Source organism: Hippoglossus hippoglossus, chromosome 3, assembly GCF_009819705.1.
Source record: "Hippoglossus hippoglossus isolate fHipHip1 chromosome 3, fHipHip1.pri, whole genome shotgun sequence".
Classification (NCBI taxonomy): Eukaryota; Metazoa; Chordata; class Actinopteri; order Pleuronectiformes; family Pleuronectidae; genus Hippoglossus; species Hippoglossus hippoglossus.
In genome coordinates this window covers 20,183,713-20,203,445 of record NC_047153.1, presented here as the reverse complement: position 1 = coordinate 20,203,445, position 19,733 = coordinate 20,183,713, and the positions used below count along the sequence as shown (strand labels likewise).

General features: G+C 39.9%; 1 protein-coding gene across 2 annotated transcripts in view; it reads right to left on the bottom strand.

Annotated features, from left to right (window-relative positions):
- The window catches only part of frmd5 (FERM domain containing 5), a 64,817-nt gene that overhangs the window by 16,490 nt on the left and 28,594 nt on the right, over positions 1–19,733 (bottom strand). For both annotated transcript variants that reach the window (XM_034573415.1, XM_034573422.1), the window contains exons 2-4: positions 3,867–3,971; positions 2,415–2,457; positions 2,194–2,272 (exon numbers count right to left, since the gene is read on the bottom strand). In XM_034573415.1, the coding sequence (XP_034429306.1) occupies positions 2,194–2,272; positions 2,415–2,457; positions 3,867–3,971 (227 nt within the window). The remainder of the gene's footprint in view (positions 1–2,193; positions 2,273–2,414; positions 2,458–3,866; positions 3,972–19,733) is intronic.

Below are 19,733 nucleotides of genomic sequence, written 5' to 3'. Positions count from 1 at the left end.
TTCCACCTCAGAGAATCATTTCAAATCTGGCACAAATGTTCACTTATTGTCAAAGATTAACTGATTAGATTTGGCTGGTCATAGTTCAAGGTCACAGTGACCTCACAAAATCTGTTTCTGGCCTCCTGAACATGATATCTCAAGTCTGCCCAGGGAAATTTCTACAAATTTGGACCAGGTTTCACTTCACACTCAAATATTAACTCATTAGATTTCAGTGGTCAGAGGTTATGGTGACCTCAGGTGAGTCTGGCAAAAAAGGTATGTAGACTGAAACTGTACTGGTTGGTGGACGCATACAACCACAGTGTGAAAATTCTCGATTTTTCTAAAACAAGCATGAAATAGGATCGTTAAAGCAACACAAAAATCCAGGTTTAATGTTGTTACTTGCTCATTTACTATATTTGTTTGTCTGTGAAAGCCTCCAGTCTGAACAGATTGCGGAGGATGGAGGAGCGCTCCCTTGCCTGAGCTCAGCTCTATCAGAAAAAGGGTTGAATTGTGAATAAGAGATTTCATTGCATGGCAACCAGTGGAGGGATGTGATTTTGAGGGATCTGTGTGAGCGCTCAGTATTTGGCACACCCCTCGCAGCAGTTTGTTCAGCTGTCAAGGATGCCACACACAATATAATAGTGGTGAGGAGCCAGATGACACTGCAGCTTATAAAAAAAAAAGTGAAGAGTCAAATCCCTCTGCACACAGGCTCACTATGCTGTTATGAAATTAAACTTGTGGTCTTTATTTTGTAGCTGCATCACAACCGGCCTCTCTTAACAGTTCAGGCAAAAACACTGTACTTCTGATCACTTTATAAGATGGCTACTTCCCCTCAAAGCAAGTTGAAGGTGAAAACATACTTTTATTTTGTCATACAACTATTTAATTTTCCAGTTTATACTCTATAAATACTATAAGCAATTATGGTACGTAGGAAGATAGAATGCTGCTGCCATTTTTCCAATATGTAAAAGCTGGATGCAGAGACATAAAGTCCCATACGCAAATTGTAAGATACTTTTTAAGACAAAGAAGATAATAAAGAAGAAGAAGACATACAGGTATCCCAAAGCCCCACACTTTACATGTTTGTCTCCACCCTTCACTTTCTCTGTTCAGTCAGTGTCAGAAGTCCAATAAAACCAGATCTGTCTTGCTGCACAAAACTGAACTTGAATTGTGCCTCTGCTTTTTACTGCGGTCGGCTCCAAATGAAAATACTGGAAGATGACAGTGTAATTTTCTGTTGCGATTTATTCTGTCTTCTTTCCTATCTGTCCTGTTTTGTCATTTTCTAATCCCATTTCAGTGTAATCACACATGTTGTGACCCCCTTGCTGAAATGGCTCAGGCACTTAACAGCTGTTAAGTGATTGCTTCAGTCTATTTTCTAGTTCAGGCCTCAGATCTTTCCTGTCCTGTACTACTCCCCATCAAACATCACTTCTGCATGTGATGTTTGATGCCACATGACAGACAAACCAACAGGTAGCTGCTCTAAATAAATAGAACTGGGATTTCTAAGGATGTTCTCTGTGGCAGTGTTTGTAAAAATATTTACTATATAAAAATATGTGTCTGTGTACTTACTCAGCCCTTTTTTAATATACTTGTGCCACAAATGTACATAATACAATTTACAGTTGTAATTTAACATCTCAAAACAAATGGTGACGCATGCATAAATATTCAAGAGACCTTTAGGTTCCGTTAAATTGACTTTGCCTCACAAAAACTCTTTAATTTCCCGTTGACCTTTTAGCTGTCGATAAAAACTCTATCTGTACATCTGAAGTCTTTGTTTAGTTGCAGTTTCCTTGTCCACTATTTTAGCCATGCTTCCCATATTTTGTAAATGCATGTGTGCAGATGTTGAATGAAGCATGTTTGTCTCTGAGAAGGGAGAGACAGTGGTTACCTCTGTGTATAGGTTTATACCCTATTTGGTCCTCCAGTCAGATTAAATAGCTGTGGTCATGAAGACTTATTGCACATTGACAAACCTTCATTCTAACACTGCTAAGCTCCTTTGCTTTGTTTTAAAAAAAAAACTGAAATGATGCAAAAAATCCCTTAGTTTGAGAACTTAGTGAAAGAAAATTGACACATGCTAGCTTTCCCAGACTCAAATATATCGTCCATCTCTAACTCCAGCCTTCCCACCTGCTCTGAGCCATCTTGAAATCTTACCTGGTGATTTCCTCTCTCAGGGCAGCAGGGTCGGGGGGGTAAAACTTGACACGCAAACACATAGTGAATGGAGGCTGGGCTGCAGAAGAAAGACAAGAATTTTCAAGTATGTTCTAAATTTGTTTTATTATAATTCTAAAGTTGTAATCATTATGTTTTTATGTGCTTTTCTTGCCCCCTCTTGGCACACAATAATCTGGCATGTTATATTAGATACTTACATTTCATTTGTTTGGCAATTGACTTTGAAAACTCCAACCAGTGCTGAAAGAGACAGAAAAAGAAGATCTGCACTTTGGACTTTAGCTGCTAAACTGGAGGTACTGATTGCGCAGCAGCTCAGCATGATGACTTGTAATCTGTAGCTGGAGGGCACAGCACAATTACTCCCATCTCTCTGCCCTCTGTTCATTCAAACTCCCACCGGCACAGAGAGGAGATGTTTTGAAGGGGCGATGTTTTCTGTCAGAACGACGACCATCACATGTCGACAACTGGCTCTGATCAGTGAGATGATGACACGCTGATGATAATGAGGCACCGCCCCACACAATGATGCTACACTGCCTTTGTTGACTATTTCTTTTTTAGCAATGCCTGCATCCACATTTTCTTTAAACGTCTCTCAGGTGGCTGATATCTTTCCTTTGAAATATGGAGAAACATTAAAGATGATACATTTTTAATTTCTAAACCTATATTCACAGTTCAAAAGTGCATGATAAATAAATACATAGTGTCCACTCTGCAAATTCACCAAGGCCTGTGTAAATACCGATGATGGATATTCACATCAATTAAAGGGGCTGGTTTCTCACCAGTTTGCATAATGAACCTGCTGACTCACCAGCCTGTGCTGAATATTTATGTAGCGAGTGAAAAAAAAGTCATTAGGCCATTTAGAACTGGCATTTATATCTAACAGCCTTTAATAAGGTTCCTGTCACTGTCCCTGAGATCTAATTGATAATCTGCTGTACCTGGTGATCTGCAGACACTGTATATGTGGTAATGACTGACTGGGACCCTCTTTATTAATGTGGCCTCTCACGCTTTCATCAGCCACACAGGATTTAAATGGGCCTTTTAAGGTTGACCTTTTCTTCCTCTTTACACACAATGCTGCATTATTTTTGACAAACTACATTTAAATCTATTTATGATTTGATTTCTTTCTAACATGCGTAAATAATTTCCTTTTTCATGGACCACATTGAGTTATTTGTGTGAAGTTCTTAAAGCTAGGGTGGGTAATCCTGTTAAAGTTACAAGAGCAGGCTACACACTACATCTCACCCCCGTCCACCAGCCCTCTCGTCAAAGCTATGGCCATATGAACGCCATATGAATTTGGTCTCCATGAAATGATTGGCTGTGTTTATTAGTGTCCTGTGAGCATCACAGACACCGGCTGGTTTTCTTTTTTTCGGACTTTATTTATTGATGGCTTATTGTGAAGAGGATTTCAAAAAATAAGATAAAAAGAGTTTCAGAAACTAATTTCCAAGGCTACCTTTAATTCAAGGGAACAAATGGCATATTTGTGCTCATGAATTACCAAAGAGTAAAATGTGAAGGTCCTGTGAAAAACAAAACTTCACAGGAACTTCACCGCCACATTATGTGACTCACTGAAATTTTAATTGGGTTTATTATTAAAAAATAATACTTACCCTCTGCTTGTCTGGGTCAACATATCTAATGCCAAAGTAATCTTTCTCGAGCAGGTTGAGATGATGGCAAATTAGGTCAAACAGGTACTGTCCCTTGGCATCCCGCTGGAAGAGACAGAATAAGAGAAAATTCAAAAAAAGTAAATACTGCTGATAAAAACAACGCAGGAAATAGAAAATTTCATTCTAATATTTGCATATTCCGAGACACAGTTAATGAACCCCCAGCAAATCAATGGTGCATAATATATGTGAAGGCTCCACTCAAGAGTCCAGGTATACAGCAGCAACCAGCGTCACAAATTAGGAAAATAAAGATAAGATTTTCTAAAAAGATTTCTTCTGTCCTCATCAGGAAGTCCAGTCCTTTTGCAGCCTCCGAGAAGTCAAAACGTCCACCAGAAACTGTTTTTAATATTTCACCACTCTCAAGGGAGATATATAAGGACTATCAAATATTCATATCGAGGCAGCAGCCATCTGTGGAAGCTTTGAGACATTTCTGCTGCAGGAAAAGACCTGAGAAAAGCAGTGAGACAAGGTGAAGGGAAAGAAAATGCAGGCCAGGGACTGGAAGCCACTGTCATACCATGCAGTACAAAAATCTGACAATTTTTTCTTTCCAGTAACGAAACTTGAAATACAACGATATCTTTGTGTTAGTTAAACAATCTCTGAAATGGTCACAGTATGGGGGAGACTAAATAGTTTGTCTTTGATTATTCTTTAATTTTTTTGCGGGCTTTGACAGTAGAGGAGGAGAAAACAGGCCTGTTATCTTGGAACTAGCAGTTCAACTCGACATGAGCTGTTTCCTCCATGAAGCTGCATCTACCCCAAAAGACACATTAGACTCATTTTAACGGAGTCTTGATTTAGATTTAACTGCAACAATAAGGTGCAACACAACGAGGCTGCCACTAATACACAACAAAAACGTGAACCAGTTATTGGAGTTTTGCAGCACAGTCAGCAAAATTTTACAGTTAATAAAGACACTGCCATTTATTAACATAGTTGTAGTCCCCCAAAGGCTTGTTGTCTGAGGAGGAACACACCAAAACTGTAGAACACAGCTCAGATTGAAAAGCAGTAACTGTAGCAGCTGGTTAAAAAGCATGTTGCTCTGATGAATAAGAGGATAGTTGTATCTGCAGAAGGAGGAAAGTGGTCTCTGCGCTAAGTTTAAGTTGTGGTGTACAAACAGAGTGGCTCAAGCCAAAGCATGTACCGATTCCTGGTGGCTTGCTGCTCGTGTTCCACTAGCACTCACCCTTTCATAAAGGAAGGTGCACCTTGAAAGTGGTAGATCATGCACAATCCAACTATCACCAACCTCCTGGTAGAAATCCAAATGCGATGCCAAGTTGAGTATAATATCTACTGTGATTGTTTGTGTTCGTTAGCAGGATTACGCAAAGACTGCTAAACAGATTACTAAGAATCTTCGTGGAAGGATGTGATGGGTCAGGAAAGAACCCATTATATTTTGGTACAGATCCGAATCAGGAGGCAGATCCAGTAAATGTTGTTCAACTTTTTAGTTAATTTCTCAGAGAACAATTTGTGCATCTTGTTTAGGGGATAAATATTTATGAGAATATTTGGTTTATGAGAGAGGCAATTTGGTTCAGATCCAAATTAAAATCATAGGAGGACTGTTGGTCCTTGGCGGCAGTATGCATGAGGATCTGTTTCTACGCTTTAACTCACTCACGACAAAACATGTCTGCTGAACCTTGTTTCTGTCAGAATATGTTCTTGTGCTGCTTGTTTGGCATAAAAACTCTGCTGAGGAGTTTAACATTATCCAGAGCATTTGTCCTTATAACAGGAAAGTTTAGCTGCAGGTAACAGCTGTAATGATGCTCGAGATTTGTTCTCTTCATCTCTGCAACCACGTCCCTGCAAACGAGGCTCAATTGTCTGGTCTTTACTGTCTTGTTAGTCAGTTTCTCTTGTAAAGTGCATCATTATGCATCATCTTTTCTTGACAGTCGCTATGATGTTGGTCAGCGATGATCACACATAATAATAATAATGTGTTTTTCCTTCACCCTGACTGTGACCTGACCGGCACACAGCTGGAAGGGACCGCCCTGAAGGACACGATTGTCTGTGTTATTTTCTTTTCTCACAAAAAATGTATTGCAGTCATGAGAATTACTTTTTATTTCTGAGTGTCCTTTTTGGATTCATGAATCATCTCAAGGGCTGTATATGGGGTTCTTGATCCCTGTTTTATGTCTGGAGAGGATCTCTTTTAGTGTTTATCACCAAGGAGATTTGTGCATGCCTGCAGAGTGAGTGCATGCACATCCAGTGGAAAGTTTTCTGTATCATCTGTACTATAGATAGAGGATTCAGCTTTTCCTTCCCCAGTGGTAAAGGACACAATAAAAGATCCTACTCTGCCTTTTAGAAGAGACACTGCATTCAAGCAAGTGACACAAAACTGCACAGTCAGAGAAAATCAAACGCAGATATATGAGAACGGAAGGGGGAACAGAGAGGAGAAAGACAAAACCAAAATAAGAGAGGGAAAGAAAAGAGAGAAAGGGGAGAGATACAAACGCGGCCAGTTGACACTGATCTGTCCTTGTATAGCACATCACAGCTCAGCAATCAAAAAGAGAACAGGAGAAAACCTGCAATGAAGGATCCGTCCATGTATGAACCATTTTCAGATACGACCCCTGTTCAGATGCATTAATGATTTCATGTCGTCATGATAACTCATTCTGAACCCAGGTTGTCTTGTTTCATTGAGCATCACATATTCTGTTGCTCCTTGTGACAGCATTTCATTGAATCTATACAGCACATGTTTTGAATACATTTCAAAACCAAAATGTGACTGAAATCAAATCAAATCTTTGCAGATTTAGAAAAAAAATGGTCTAATATGAGTCTGATGATGAACCTGGGAGAGAAGTGTAAGAATAAGTATATCCTAAAAGATTACATTACATTAAAATACATCACAGAAACATCATGTATGTATAAATTAAGTCAGGGGATGTGATTCATTAAGAACAAATGTCTGTTCCTAGTGTTTTTTTAATGAAATATTTGCGCCAGAAATTGACTCAAAGCAACTCAACCAAAGCGCAACCCCCCAAAAATCTATCAGCTCCCGTTGTGTCAAGCAGTGCACCACTGGCCAGACCTTCCCCTGGCTGCTGACCCTCCATCTCCTCTGTCAGTGTGTCTGTATGTCACTGTCACCACACACACCAGGACACATCAGTACAGGCCTGCTGAGCAGCCCCGCAGCAAAAATAGGAACAAACGCATCCATGCTCACACGCGCTCACACGCGCGCACGCACGCGTGCACGCACATATACACACACACACACACACACACACACACACACACACAGAGGTTTAATCCCTCTTGCTTGTCTGTGGTACACCTGTGTAACCTCTAGATCCACAACATTTTCAGAGCCTGTACCTCCCACTCACTCCATCTGCTGTGCACTGTAGTGTAAACTACAGCAGGGCCCCAAAAAAACCTTCCTAATTAATCACGTTGTGCTTAGGCCTCCTATGTGTGCATCATTATGTTTGTATATGAAATGCCTAAATGTGTGTTTGTGTTTGTGTGTGTATGAGAGAGCTAATAACAACAACAACAACAACAACAGAAAGACAGGGCAATTTATTATAGAGCAATATTTCAGCAAATAACTGAAAAAGGATAAAATGCATTAAAAGAAAACACCAATGAACTAGATTGCCCCTTAAATCCAAGCAAGCTGCACCAAATCTGCACACGCTCATAAATATCAGTCCCCTAAACATGCCTGATGTCTTTCATCAAGATCCATGAATTATTCACTGAGAAAACGGTGAAAATGTTTAAAAAAGCCCTGTCTCACAATGTTAAAGAAAGTGAGAAATGTGCACCCAAGTCTGGATCTACAACAAAATTTGATTGGTTCTTCCTTGACCCAAACCACATCCTTCCACCAAGTTCCGTGGACATTTGCTCTGTAGTTTTTGTGTAATCCAGCTAACTAACAGACAAAATTAAATGCCTTAAAAGACGCAAGCTCTCACAAGCTGCAGTGCTTTTTACAGCAGTAGCACAGTTTAATCACACCAAGTTTCTAAAGTGGATTTAACAGCTGTTACAACAGAATTCAAACAGTGTGACTCAATGAAGAACTTGGGAGTCTTCCATTGTGCATCACAATGAGAGCAGGTAATCCTGTTGTTGCAGGTGTTTTACCTGACTCTGCACTATGATGCAGTTTGTAATGATGGGATCGAAGCGTACGCTAACTTTGCCCTGCAGTGCTCATTGTCTGGCACGACTAATCAGAGACGGAATCAGCTGCTCTTGCACATATAGGCAGCTGGACGAACACTTGTAATGTATATGTGGTGTTGTGTTGCATAATGATGAGACACACTGAATTTCAGGGGGCTGACCGGGGCTCCACTGGGACACAGAGGCAGGCTCTGAGGCAGAAACTTTATTGATCTGGAGCTAAGTGTTCTTCAACATCCTTATGAGACTTTACCTAGAGCCAAGCTGCAATACGCTGCTGGCTGCACGGAGGTAATTCTATATGTGTGCAGTTAAAACTCTGCTTTATTGTTTTTGAGTAGATAAACTGAAGATCTATTATGTGGTTTGTGGTCATGTGATTTCAGAGTGGGAATTGCTTCTCTCACAGTTATCTCTCCCTCAGGTTTTATTGCTGCGGAGGAAATAATTAGATCCATGCTATCTTTGGATTAAAACCCCTTTGTTGCAAAAACACCAGGAAATGAGAAAATACAAGAGCCTAGAATTTAGATAAATGATCACACACTTAAGTATGTATACATTAGGCTTTGGAGTGTGATTCATTTTAGTTTTATACTCCACATAAGGACTGTACACTGACCATTGTGTATTATGAACTCATTCTTAATGATGTATCCCATTGCGCTTATAACTGTACCCACGCCTTAATGTAAATAATACACCATACCAAACTAAAAGTGTCCCTCGCATTAGCCTACCATTTTTTATCATAAACTTTTAAAATATGAAGACAAATCTAAGGCTCAAAGTTTTCATGAGACTCTTCAGGACTGTAATAAGGCCACAGTAATTGGGCTTTAAAAGATATTTATGGAGCTGAGTTGTAATCACTAATGCTATGTCACATATCAGAGTAAACAAAGCGTGGGTTGCAAATTGCCTACTGTCATCTCCGCACACTGTTGTGTCGAAAATTGGAAATAAATGAACCTAATAATAATAGCTTGAATTTATATAGCGCCTTTCAAGAGACCCAAGGACGCTTTATATGTGTCCATGGGGACATATGTAAAGCTTTTTTTGAAGATGGTGTTCCTAGTAGTCTCACCCAGTTTCCCTAACAACTCCTCAGAGTGTTTTATCTAATTCGAGCGCCACACTTTGCTAAGGTTGTAACAATTCTTACTGAAAATAAGATAATATAATCTTTAGGCTACATCAACAAATAAAACAAATTTATATTGTGATAAACATATCTGCAGTATGAATTTGCCCAGCTACGAGCAACACCCCCTGCATTATAACAATGAACAAACAGCACTGTCCCCACAAGCACTTTGTACAATGCCATATTATGGCACTGTGCATTGCTGGCAGCCTTGTATAATAATTATAATAAAATAAAGAAGCTGGGCCATGATTACCATGTCAACCTCCATTCACCTCACAGAGAAGTCATTAAGGTTAGATGTTTGATTCGTATGTCTTCCCTGATCAGGACAAATGGATGGCCTGGAGACCCTGTCCTCTACATATTGTGTGCTAGAGTGTATGAGTTTACATGCACCTCTGATCATAACTGAACTCAGGAGACAAAATAATCTCCAGTAACAACTCATGGATATGGATTTTAGTAGAGGTGGGTCAGGCTATAGCATCAACCTTAATAAGTGATTGCAGCACGATTTCAGGTCACAGAAGTAAAATATTGAGTGTTTTAAAAGAGTAGGCCTTGAGAATACTCCTTTTAATCAGCTTTCCCTGAAAGTATTAGAGAGGAAAGTGCCATTGTGAGTCCAACTCAAGAAGAAGAATCTATTCTTTTGTGGAACAAGTAGATCAACTCTGTACTTGCAAGGACACTGGAGGAATCATAGAATTACAACCAGTCAACACATACTTTGTGAACTTAATGGAGGCTTACAGTCCTGTTCCTTGGCGGGTCTAGTTGAGGAGTAGCTTCAGAGATATAGGGTCCATTGTAAGGCTATACTGCACTAGACCATTGGGGTTTTTTTCACTGTCAGTATAAGGAAGAGGTATTTTCAAAAGGTGCTGCTGTCTGTCAGGGCTGCAACTTGCTAACTGTGACTAAATTTGTTTGTGATTCATTTTTAAGGAAAGAATTTCAAGGTCCAGCGTGCAGTGTCACAGGGTTGTTAGCAGCTGTGTGCGAAGCAATTGGAATAAGGGTCAGCTCCTCATTGTCAAGTACCTGGAAAAGTGGGGGTTGGTAAGAAGTTGCTGAAGGTGTGCAGTGGACTTGCAGTGGATTCCCGTGGTGAAGAATAAGCGTCTAAGAAAAAGCTAAATTTATGATCTAATGTTTAGGGAAGAATATTTCACCTCAGGGTTTCTGGGCACATTCCATCAGAGGTAGGTTGAAGAACTCAGAAACCAGTATCTTTGTATTTTGAGTTGCAAGAAGCTAGTTGAGGTTGTTTGGGCATCAATGGGTACGAGACCCTGTTTTGGCCGTTGTAAGGTAACTGCCTGTTGTATTAGCTGTTAGGTTTAAACCAGCATTAAGGGTAGTGACAGTTAGTGTAGTGTCGTTTTGTGCACATGTTCATGGATGAAATACTGTTTCTTGTTAGTCTTCTGTGATTTGTTAATGATAAGAGTAGTAAAAGTTTGGAGCAGCTGTGATATTAGCCACAGTGAGATATCTCAAATGAGATTAGTGCAGACCTGTCAGTGGGAGAGGAATGTATTAAACAAGCAGAGGCCTCTAAGTGCTTTGTGGAGGCATGCGCAGCGTTTCATCACAGCAACAATAAAAGTGATAAACAGAGAGCTGGAAATAACCCAGACTGGGGCCAAATGATCAACGTGGTCCTCAGCGAAGCGTCAGCAGCGGCACGCCGCTCTCAGCACAGCCAGGCCTTGCGTCATATTAATTATTGAGACGGGTTCCATATCAGCTTGGGAAATACCACATCAATAAATGATGGTGTAATTTTAAGCTAGAGGATGGAAATTGCAACAACTGAGCAAATGGACCTGAAAGGTTACTGCTTCTATAGCAGCTTCTGCGAAACATTGGTGCTTTACAGGGATTTGTTTGTGTCACATTACCATACAGGTCTGAGCTCCTGGGTGGCAGGGGATTAAGTCGAGGAATGGTTATATGATGTTTTTGAACAACACCCGCTTCTCGGGGGCTCAACCACAGGGTTGATAGTTGGTATATCTCAGTCCCCCACTGCATGATCTTTAACCTGATCTTCACTGTTGTTTAAGTTGTTGCCTTTGATACTGCCAGCAGGAAGGCCTGTTTACAGGCTTACTATAATCTTATCACATGGTTACTTTCCATACTCTGGAAAGCAGACGTACATGTATAGGTGAAAGACTGTAGTGGATGCTCCTGTCAGTCGGCAGCTGAATAGTTTAAGAAGATTTACATTCAACATGGCTCTCCTCTGCTCCAAGAGGAAGCAATAAATACGTTTTATAACAACACTGCCTGCAGATATGGGCGGAGTAGTTTTTCATGGTACATAAATATTCACATGCATTTATGTGTTTTATGTAGTTCACAAAATGTCATAAATGCACGCATGAATTTATGTGCTATATGACTTCAAACGTAATAAAGAGCGGGAACCAACACAGGGAAATAGTGCAATCCAACGCATTAGTGTATAAACCTGAATAAAGTGGTGATTTGTACAGCGATATTTATACAAGATTACTTATGTAAGTAAAATAATTAGCACAATATGAAAAGTGAAGGGGTCAGCACTGTTGCCTCACAGCAAGAAGGTTCCGGTTCGAATCCCGGATCAGGCTCATGTTCTCATTGTGTCTGCATTGGTTTTCTTTGGGTACTCAGGTTTCCTCCCACAGTTCAAAGACATGCAGTATATTGGTTTGTGTGTCAGTTGGGATTGGCTCCAGATTGGTTCCCCAGGTGGAATCAGGTGGAAAGACCGAGCCTGGCTGTCTCCAAAATTAAACAATAAACCTACCAAATCTTATAAAGCTCAGTGATGAGTCAGTTCACACATCAATTTGTTTAAACTGTACAAATATAGAATGTTGCCTTGGGATAAAGTCTTTATGCTAAAATAAGCTAATCTCTATCTGGCTCCAAACTCCTGTGTACTGTACAGACAGATATGACAGCGATACAGATTTTCATCTAATTCTAAAAATATTTTCATCAACTAACATAACTGCAGCATTAACAACAAGTTGGTGGCTGCAGAACTTAATATGTCCCAAAGTAAAGAAAATAATTATTCTGAAAAATCTAAATGCAACAAACATTTCCAAGGGTTTTCAAATCAAATACCAAAAGTGTCTGCTGAGGATCATATTTTGTAAAACTTTCCTACAGTATTGCATTATTAAAGACAGAATCTCCTTCAGAATAAAGTACAAAAAAAACCCCAAAGCTTTGCAATGAGTCAACAACAGGCTTTCACCAGATAAGACATATATATTCTGTGAAATGCACCTTTTCTTATGTGCTTTCACATGCTCCTACAAACCCCTTCAGCTGCTGCAAGGAAAGACAGTGATCCTCTTAAAACAATGTTCACTATCAGCAGGCTGCCATCTTATTGCTCTTGAAGTGGCCAAGTGGGACTCACTGACGCTTGGACCAGTTTCACAATACCTGCGAACTTGGGTAAATCCTGTCTAATTCAGATAGAGGCTTGCCCTCCTGAGGGATCCATAACAGGATACCAACCTGGGGAAGCCGGCCCAAGAGCAGGAAACCTGTGAGAGTTATAGGGGAAACCATATTCATAGAAACCTAAGCTTTAATGCACTGTAGAGGGGTGTTTTTGGAGGTAGAAGAGAAGCGAGGGGAGGAGTTAATGCATTGGACAGAGGAGAGGAAAAGTAAAGAGAAGCGCAAGGACACAAAAGTAAAAGCGTCACAAAGTGTCTTATTGTCCCGGGTGAGCAATCTCTTAGGCTTTTGTCCAGGAAAAGGGCAGCGATGTACATATACATGAAATGAAGACATGTCCTCTCTGTCTTACCTGTAAGCCTCCAGCTCGAGGGACTGAGCAGTGCACTTACTCAAGAAACTTAAATCTTTACATCTAAGTCAGGAAATTTGCAATTTGCATCCTATTTTCCTACGGGTTTGTCTGCAAAATTCTTGTAGACAAACTGAAGACATGACTTACACTTTTGAATGTGTGCCAGCTACACACCACACTCAACGTCCTTTAAGGTGGATCGCAGAGAAAAACCTAAAACACTTATTTGCAAAAAGTTTCGTATTCTTAATGATGTTAATATCGAGGATAACCTACACCTTGAAAAATGACGTTGGTCAAGTTTCGTGTTCTGGTTTTTGTAACAGATGTGCTCTCACTTGTGATGGAGAGAGCTGCCTTTGTTATTTAGTAGAGCATGGCTGCTATGACATTAACAGATATGACATTAACAGATACGCCAAGGACAGAACACACAGAATCAATAACACTGGCACCTCTGGGCATATGATGCCATGTCCTTCAGCAGAGATAGTACACATTCACTGGAAACACCTTGGTATCTGTGGGGGTTTTGTCTTGTTTTTTTCTTATTATTTTCATATGTTAACTATTCATACAATTTTAGCTACCAGAGCAATATGATGTATTCTGTAGACTGTATATGAAGATGTTTAGAGAAATGCAGCTACAATATTTCTGAAATGGGTGCCGCCATGTTATCCTTTTGACGTCATTTGGAGTCTACATAGTAGTAAGCATGATGTGGAACCACAGTATAGAGGTCCCACCAATACACGCTCGACCAATGGCAAGTTATTCTCAGCTATCAATAATGCAATTTCACCCAAGAAACATGAATACTTGAACATACATGCGATAAGGACTACCTGAAATGTTTGAAACAATCTTTGGGAAAAATGTACTTTGACTTTTAAGTGTACTCCATGCCTCATCCACTAACACGGAGGATCTGAATCTGGATCAATCTTTAAATGTTCCTTCTTGCGATTAAATAACTTGGTGTCAAAGGGCATTTACTAAGTTGTAATAACTCATTCATCAGTCAGGATCCAATATAAGGGTCATGTACCCTTGTAAATATTTCATGTGCATATAAACAATTGATCGCCACTGACGTTATTTCCACTTCCAAGTAGCACAGAAGACATGTCAGGCCTCCAGGTATAGCTAGCACATTATCTGTCTCACATTAAAATATCACTGTCATTCTGAGCTGGGCCTTTTAAGAAATGAGGGGACACTCTAAATTGGATTCACTAAACTGTGCCAAAATCTGGAACATTGCTCCTGATCACAAGAGACTCTCTGCAAATAGAAATGTAATGTCCTCCACACTTTCATTTCTTTATAGCTTTATTAGGTTTTCTGCATGAGACTCACTTAAGTCCTGAAGCTCATTCGAACATATCTGCAAGTAATAACCATTAAACCTGTGATCCCTGTTGTCTCCATTTGTTTGGTCAGTTTTCTAACTAGATCAAGAAGCTAAATTTAATTATTCCTGTATTGTCGTCCTGCTATATCTGGGAGACAACAATACAATAACCTGTTTTGTCATTGTATTAGTCTCTGCTTCACTTGGTGCAGCTTAAGCATCACTGAAAACACATCCGTTACCATCTGGTGTCTGTCAGGGTTTAAAACGTTGCTGGTAAACTCAGACATCTGCTAGACAGGCTTCAATAGAAATCGTGTGACAGCAGAGCGTGCTGAGGGCTTGCACTCAAATAAAAATCAGGTAAACAATAAACCATCATTCAACTTCAGTCCAATTACATTGAAAGTATGATGTTGTATGCATAGTAATGGCAAGCTGGTTCTTCCAGGAGCCCTTGTGATTGTGAGAGAAGAAGCGTTCGCAACGCAAACCTTTTTTTCAACAAAGGTGAACCTAGTGCTGGTGCTACTGTTGGTTGGTAGTTGGTTCAACTTGTGAACAGCTTGTTTTTCAATGGGCTATAGCCACCATAGAGCCATCTCAGTACATCACTGTGTATGTCACTGTATATGTCTCTGATTTCCCAATAATTTCCCACTAGCTCGACATATACATTATCATCATGTCTTCAAGCATCAAGCTTGAAGAGAATAGCTATCAAAAATAGTGGACTACAGCATCTCCTTTCAAGTGTTTGTCCTGGCTTTGCAAACATATCTCTTATCCTGCTGCAGCCTTCTCTCTCTGTTTATGCTGCTCCAACACAGGCGTACGTGAAGCTCCCTCTAGTTTGGTCTGCTCTTCAGCTGATGACCACAGAACAAGGAGACAGTTTGTGTCCTCCACGGAGATGCTGCTTCGCTTTGGCATCAATAAAATATTCAGACTACACACGGCACAAGCTGTTTTTTTTTTTTTTTAAAGGGTGGTCACAATGTTTTGGTTGGTCTCATTGGTCACGATAATTCCCCCCCCGGCCCCTGACATGAGCAGTTTATTTTTCTAGAGCAGCGACATGTTGGTGCCACAGTCGAACCATTTCTTCTAGCTCAGAGCCAGTTCTTTGCCTGACGAAACACAAATAAATCGTTCAAGATACTGCATGGCTCCAAACTGACCCTTGAACGGCCTTTGTGGAAAAGGGGTAAAATTGAACCCTCCAGTTTCGGGTATTGGTTTTTATAATTTCATTTATAGCCATAGTATCATCCTTATTGCAGAAGTAGGACCAAATCATTCACTATGCCAGAGTGAACATGATTTATTCACTGTGTATATATTTGCATAAGACCGACACTTCTGAGGACAGTATAGGCAAATAAAGAATGAAAAAGAGGCCTCCATGCAGTTCTTCCCCCCTGTCTAAATTCTAGAGTCATTTAAAAAACGACCCTATGGTGGCGATGGCTTCTTGTTCTATGTTCATGCAAAGTGCAAGAAATAAGTGGGAGGTTAACTGCAGTAAATGCCCAGAGGTCACTTTACCCGACAATTACTCCGCTTCCTGGGCCTTATAATGGTCGTCCATTAAAGAGATTAACTCAAGGAGCACTGCTAATACATAGATGTTATTACTTGGCTGAGCAACCATTTGGCTTGCCGTGAAAAGGTAAGCGATATGACTCAATGCGTGAGATTGTGGTCAAATTAGTATATGGAAAACCCAATTACACACCATTTTAAAGATTTGCATACAAATGTAATGTGGCACGTAGAACACAATGAAAATATGTATATTTAAGAATGAAGATTTAACAAGACCTCAGGATACATCTCTAGATTTGATACAAATTCAAATATTTCTCTCTGGAAACACTTGGCTGAATGCTGTAAGCAGCACTGAAGGTCAGGACTGTAAGTTTAGAGCTCTGACAACACAGACAGTGGGTCGTTCTGTAGAAAGTGCTAACAGGCAATACTACTGCTCTGACCGAGCAGTGAGCAGGTCATGTGTTACTGATCGTGGCCATTGATGGGAGGTGGCGCCCAGCATATGCTGCACTTGCACCCAGACAAGGATTCAGGAGAGCGAGGTGGGGATTCAGAGTTCACACACTCGGGCAGTTGGGCTCAGCTATATCTTAAAGCTCTGCTCACACATGCACATGGCGCGGCATTATCGTATTTCATCATAGCACCAGATGGTGCACACACATATAGACAGACATAACCCTCAGACAATGTAGCGGCCATGTATTCTCCAAACACAAAGGTTTTTCATTATTTCCTCGTACTCCACAGAATGCACCACCAATGCATCAAACTGGGATGAATTGGTTTATCTCCTTTGGGGACAATGTGACCGTCAGTGCGCTGTCATAACACTCAGGATGCTGCCAGAAGGATTTGGTGAATGAGAAAACTGAGCCAGAGCAGCAGTAAAACAGCTTCCCTCTTGTACTGATCTGTTGATAAAGGCAACTGGTCTAAAGGCAAACAGGAAACCTGAGAAAACCTGAGAATAAATTGAATATGATTGTAAGAGTCTTGAACTTGTTCTTCTTACTAAAAAGACTGACAGTGCTGGTGTGTGTGTGTGTGTGTGGTATTCATGTTGTGGGGACTAATATCTGTTTACACAGTAACATTATGGAGACCAGCTCCCTCAAGGGCACAAAAAAGTCCGGATTTCATAGATTATTAAACTTCAAGGTGAAGATATCTTTTACAGTTAGGTTAAGGTGAGGCAAGTATTTGTTATGTTCAAGTCATTAGTAAATGAAAGTAACTGAATGTTCTCTGATGACATGAAGACATAACTGTATGTGTGTGTTTGTTGTTTGCCTCAAAGCTACAAATTCTACTTGCTGAAGGATCATGTAGTTCCCTGGAGAGCAGCCAAATGTCATAAGAAAAACAGAAGGTTTCGTACAATCTTTATTTCTGAAACACTCAGTATCTTATTTCACATTTTGTTTTCTTTCTTCCTGTCAACTATTACTGTTAAATTTAAATTTGTTAAGACCCATTTCATATCCCAACCACCACAAGTATTGATTATGAATGAATAATGAATAGATTGATGTTTACCTTGTCATATTTTCAATTCAATCACGATCATGTTTCACAAGAAGATTTTAAATGATCTAAATCTAAATTCCTGCTGAGAGCAGGGCAGTTTTACTGCACAGGCGAGTGCGAGAGAGAAAGAAAAAAGCGCTTGGCTTTGGTTGGTACATACAGTACTCCTGAGTGGCAGGATAAAGGACACTCGCACTATGACCAACTACACAGTACTTTCACAACCAAAAAGTACCAAGACATTTACTGGTTAGTGGAATGGAAGGCTGTAGGTGGTTCAACTATTTTGGGTCAGAAGAAACAGACACTTTTTCTTTGAGGCATCACTCCTGGACACACCCACCTTCTGTCATATGTTACATGTATGACATTGTCCAATGAACGAGTTAAATATAAGGCTTCAGTGGAATTACTTCAGATACTTTTATATATCTGTAAAGTAAAACATAAATGGCAAAAACAAAACATAGAGAGAAAGTACAGGATCATTGAGAAAAATCCCCAAGATGACAGGATAGTTCAAAGCTGCACGCTCCGAGGTCGAGACGACTGTAAATCCTCCAGCAGCAGTAGATGCGTGAAACAAGAAGAATTGATGACGGCATTTACTCACAGGTAGGTCTTCACTAGTTATCTCGACAACATTAGTGAATTTCGTGAAGAAATACTGACAAACCTAAACCAATTAACATAATCAGGTGTAATACTAGTGTTACAAATGTCACCTATAAGCATCCCAGACTCAGAAATCACAGAAACAGATGGTGTTTGTCAGCAGTTATTTTACACAGTGAGGTGAGAATGCCCTTCACTTTATATGAAACGATTGTTTCTAACTTATGATATGACTTTAAATGCCACTATTCTTAAAAAACATTCAAATCTGCTGCTTTTCTATGTTTTTCCCCTCTACTAACCAACTGTACACACAATACTACAATGTTGTGCTTTCCAGTGTTTTATCCCTGTGGGCATGCATGGCCCTCTCTGCTGTATTCATCTCATCCATATAACCTCAGCATATGAGCAATGATTGACTACCCACACAGGACCTTTAACACAGCATATACGCACAAACATAAAAAACACAGTGTATCGCAGTATGAGATCCTGAACCTTATAGAGTTGTGTTCTGAAATAAGTCAGTGGACCACAATAGAAAATAACAAGCTCATACTCTCATAAATCATCCATGAAAACTCTTTGCTCGGCCTATATCGAACACAACAAACAATTTCTGACAATGTGTTCATATAATTTGCACTTGAAAATTCTCCCTTGATTTATACACTGAGCAGTGGAACATGCATAGCAGTTTATTTTGCAGCAGTAACACCAAACAATACGTTTCTATGTTAACAACAATCATTTGATAATAGAGCAGGAGGCCAATGAAAGCCATAGGAAAAAAAAAAAGTCATTGAATAAAAAGACACTGCATTGGCTGATAAGAGATCTGATTATTTGCACAGTTTCAAAGACCAGCGCAAAGTGCTAGGTCCCATGCACATCGCAATATCCACAGATTGGTTTGGTTAAGAGGAATAAAAGTGGATTTTAGTTCAGACAAAGAAGCTCATGCCAAACATTGAAGCATGTAAGACTTACAATATGTGCACAAATATAAATCATCACCATTATGGTATGGTTCAAATATAATTTTAAGTAATTATTAAAAGAATAGAAATAGTAAAAAACAAAACTACTGCTTAGTTGCTTTTGAAGATATATGTAACAACTCTTCAACAGCTGACAGTGAATTAAGTTGACAGCCATGGGAAGCATGGTGTCTCTACAACTGCAGAGTGTGTACAAGACAAGTAGTCCTCCTGACTCTTAAAGGGATAGTTCAGCAAAACATTTTAATTCATTCATTATCTACTCATCACTATGACGATGGAGGGGTGAGTGAAGTGTTTGAGTCCACAAAACACATTTTGAGTTTCAGGGGTAAACAGTGTTGCCGCCAAATCCAAAGCAATTGAAGTAACTTGTGACCAATTCTTCAAACATAAAAAACAACTACATGCCTCCATACTGCTCCTGTGGTTTCATCCAAGTGTTGAGGTCATTAAAGCCACGTTTTTAGTCTAAATGTCCTCTGATATCCTCCTCAAAGCCATGCACACACTGGAACGACAGTATACACTGCACAAACGC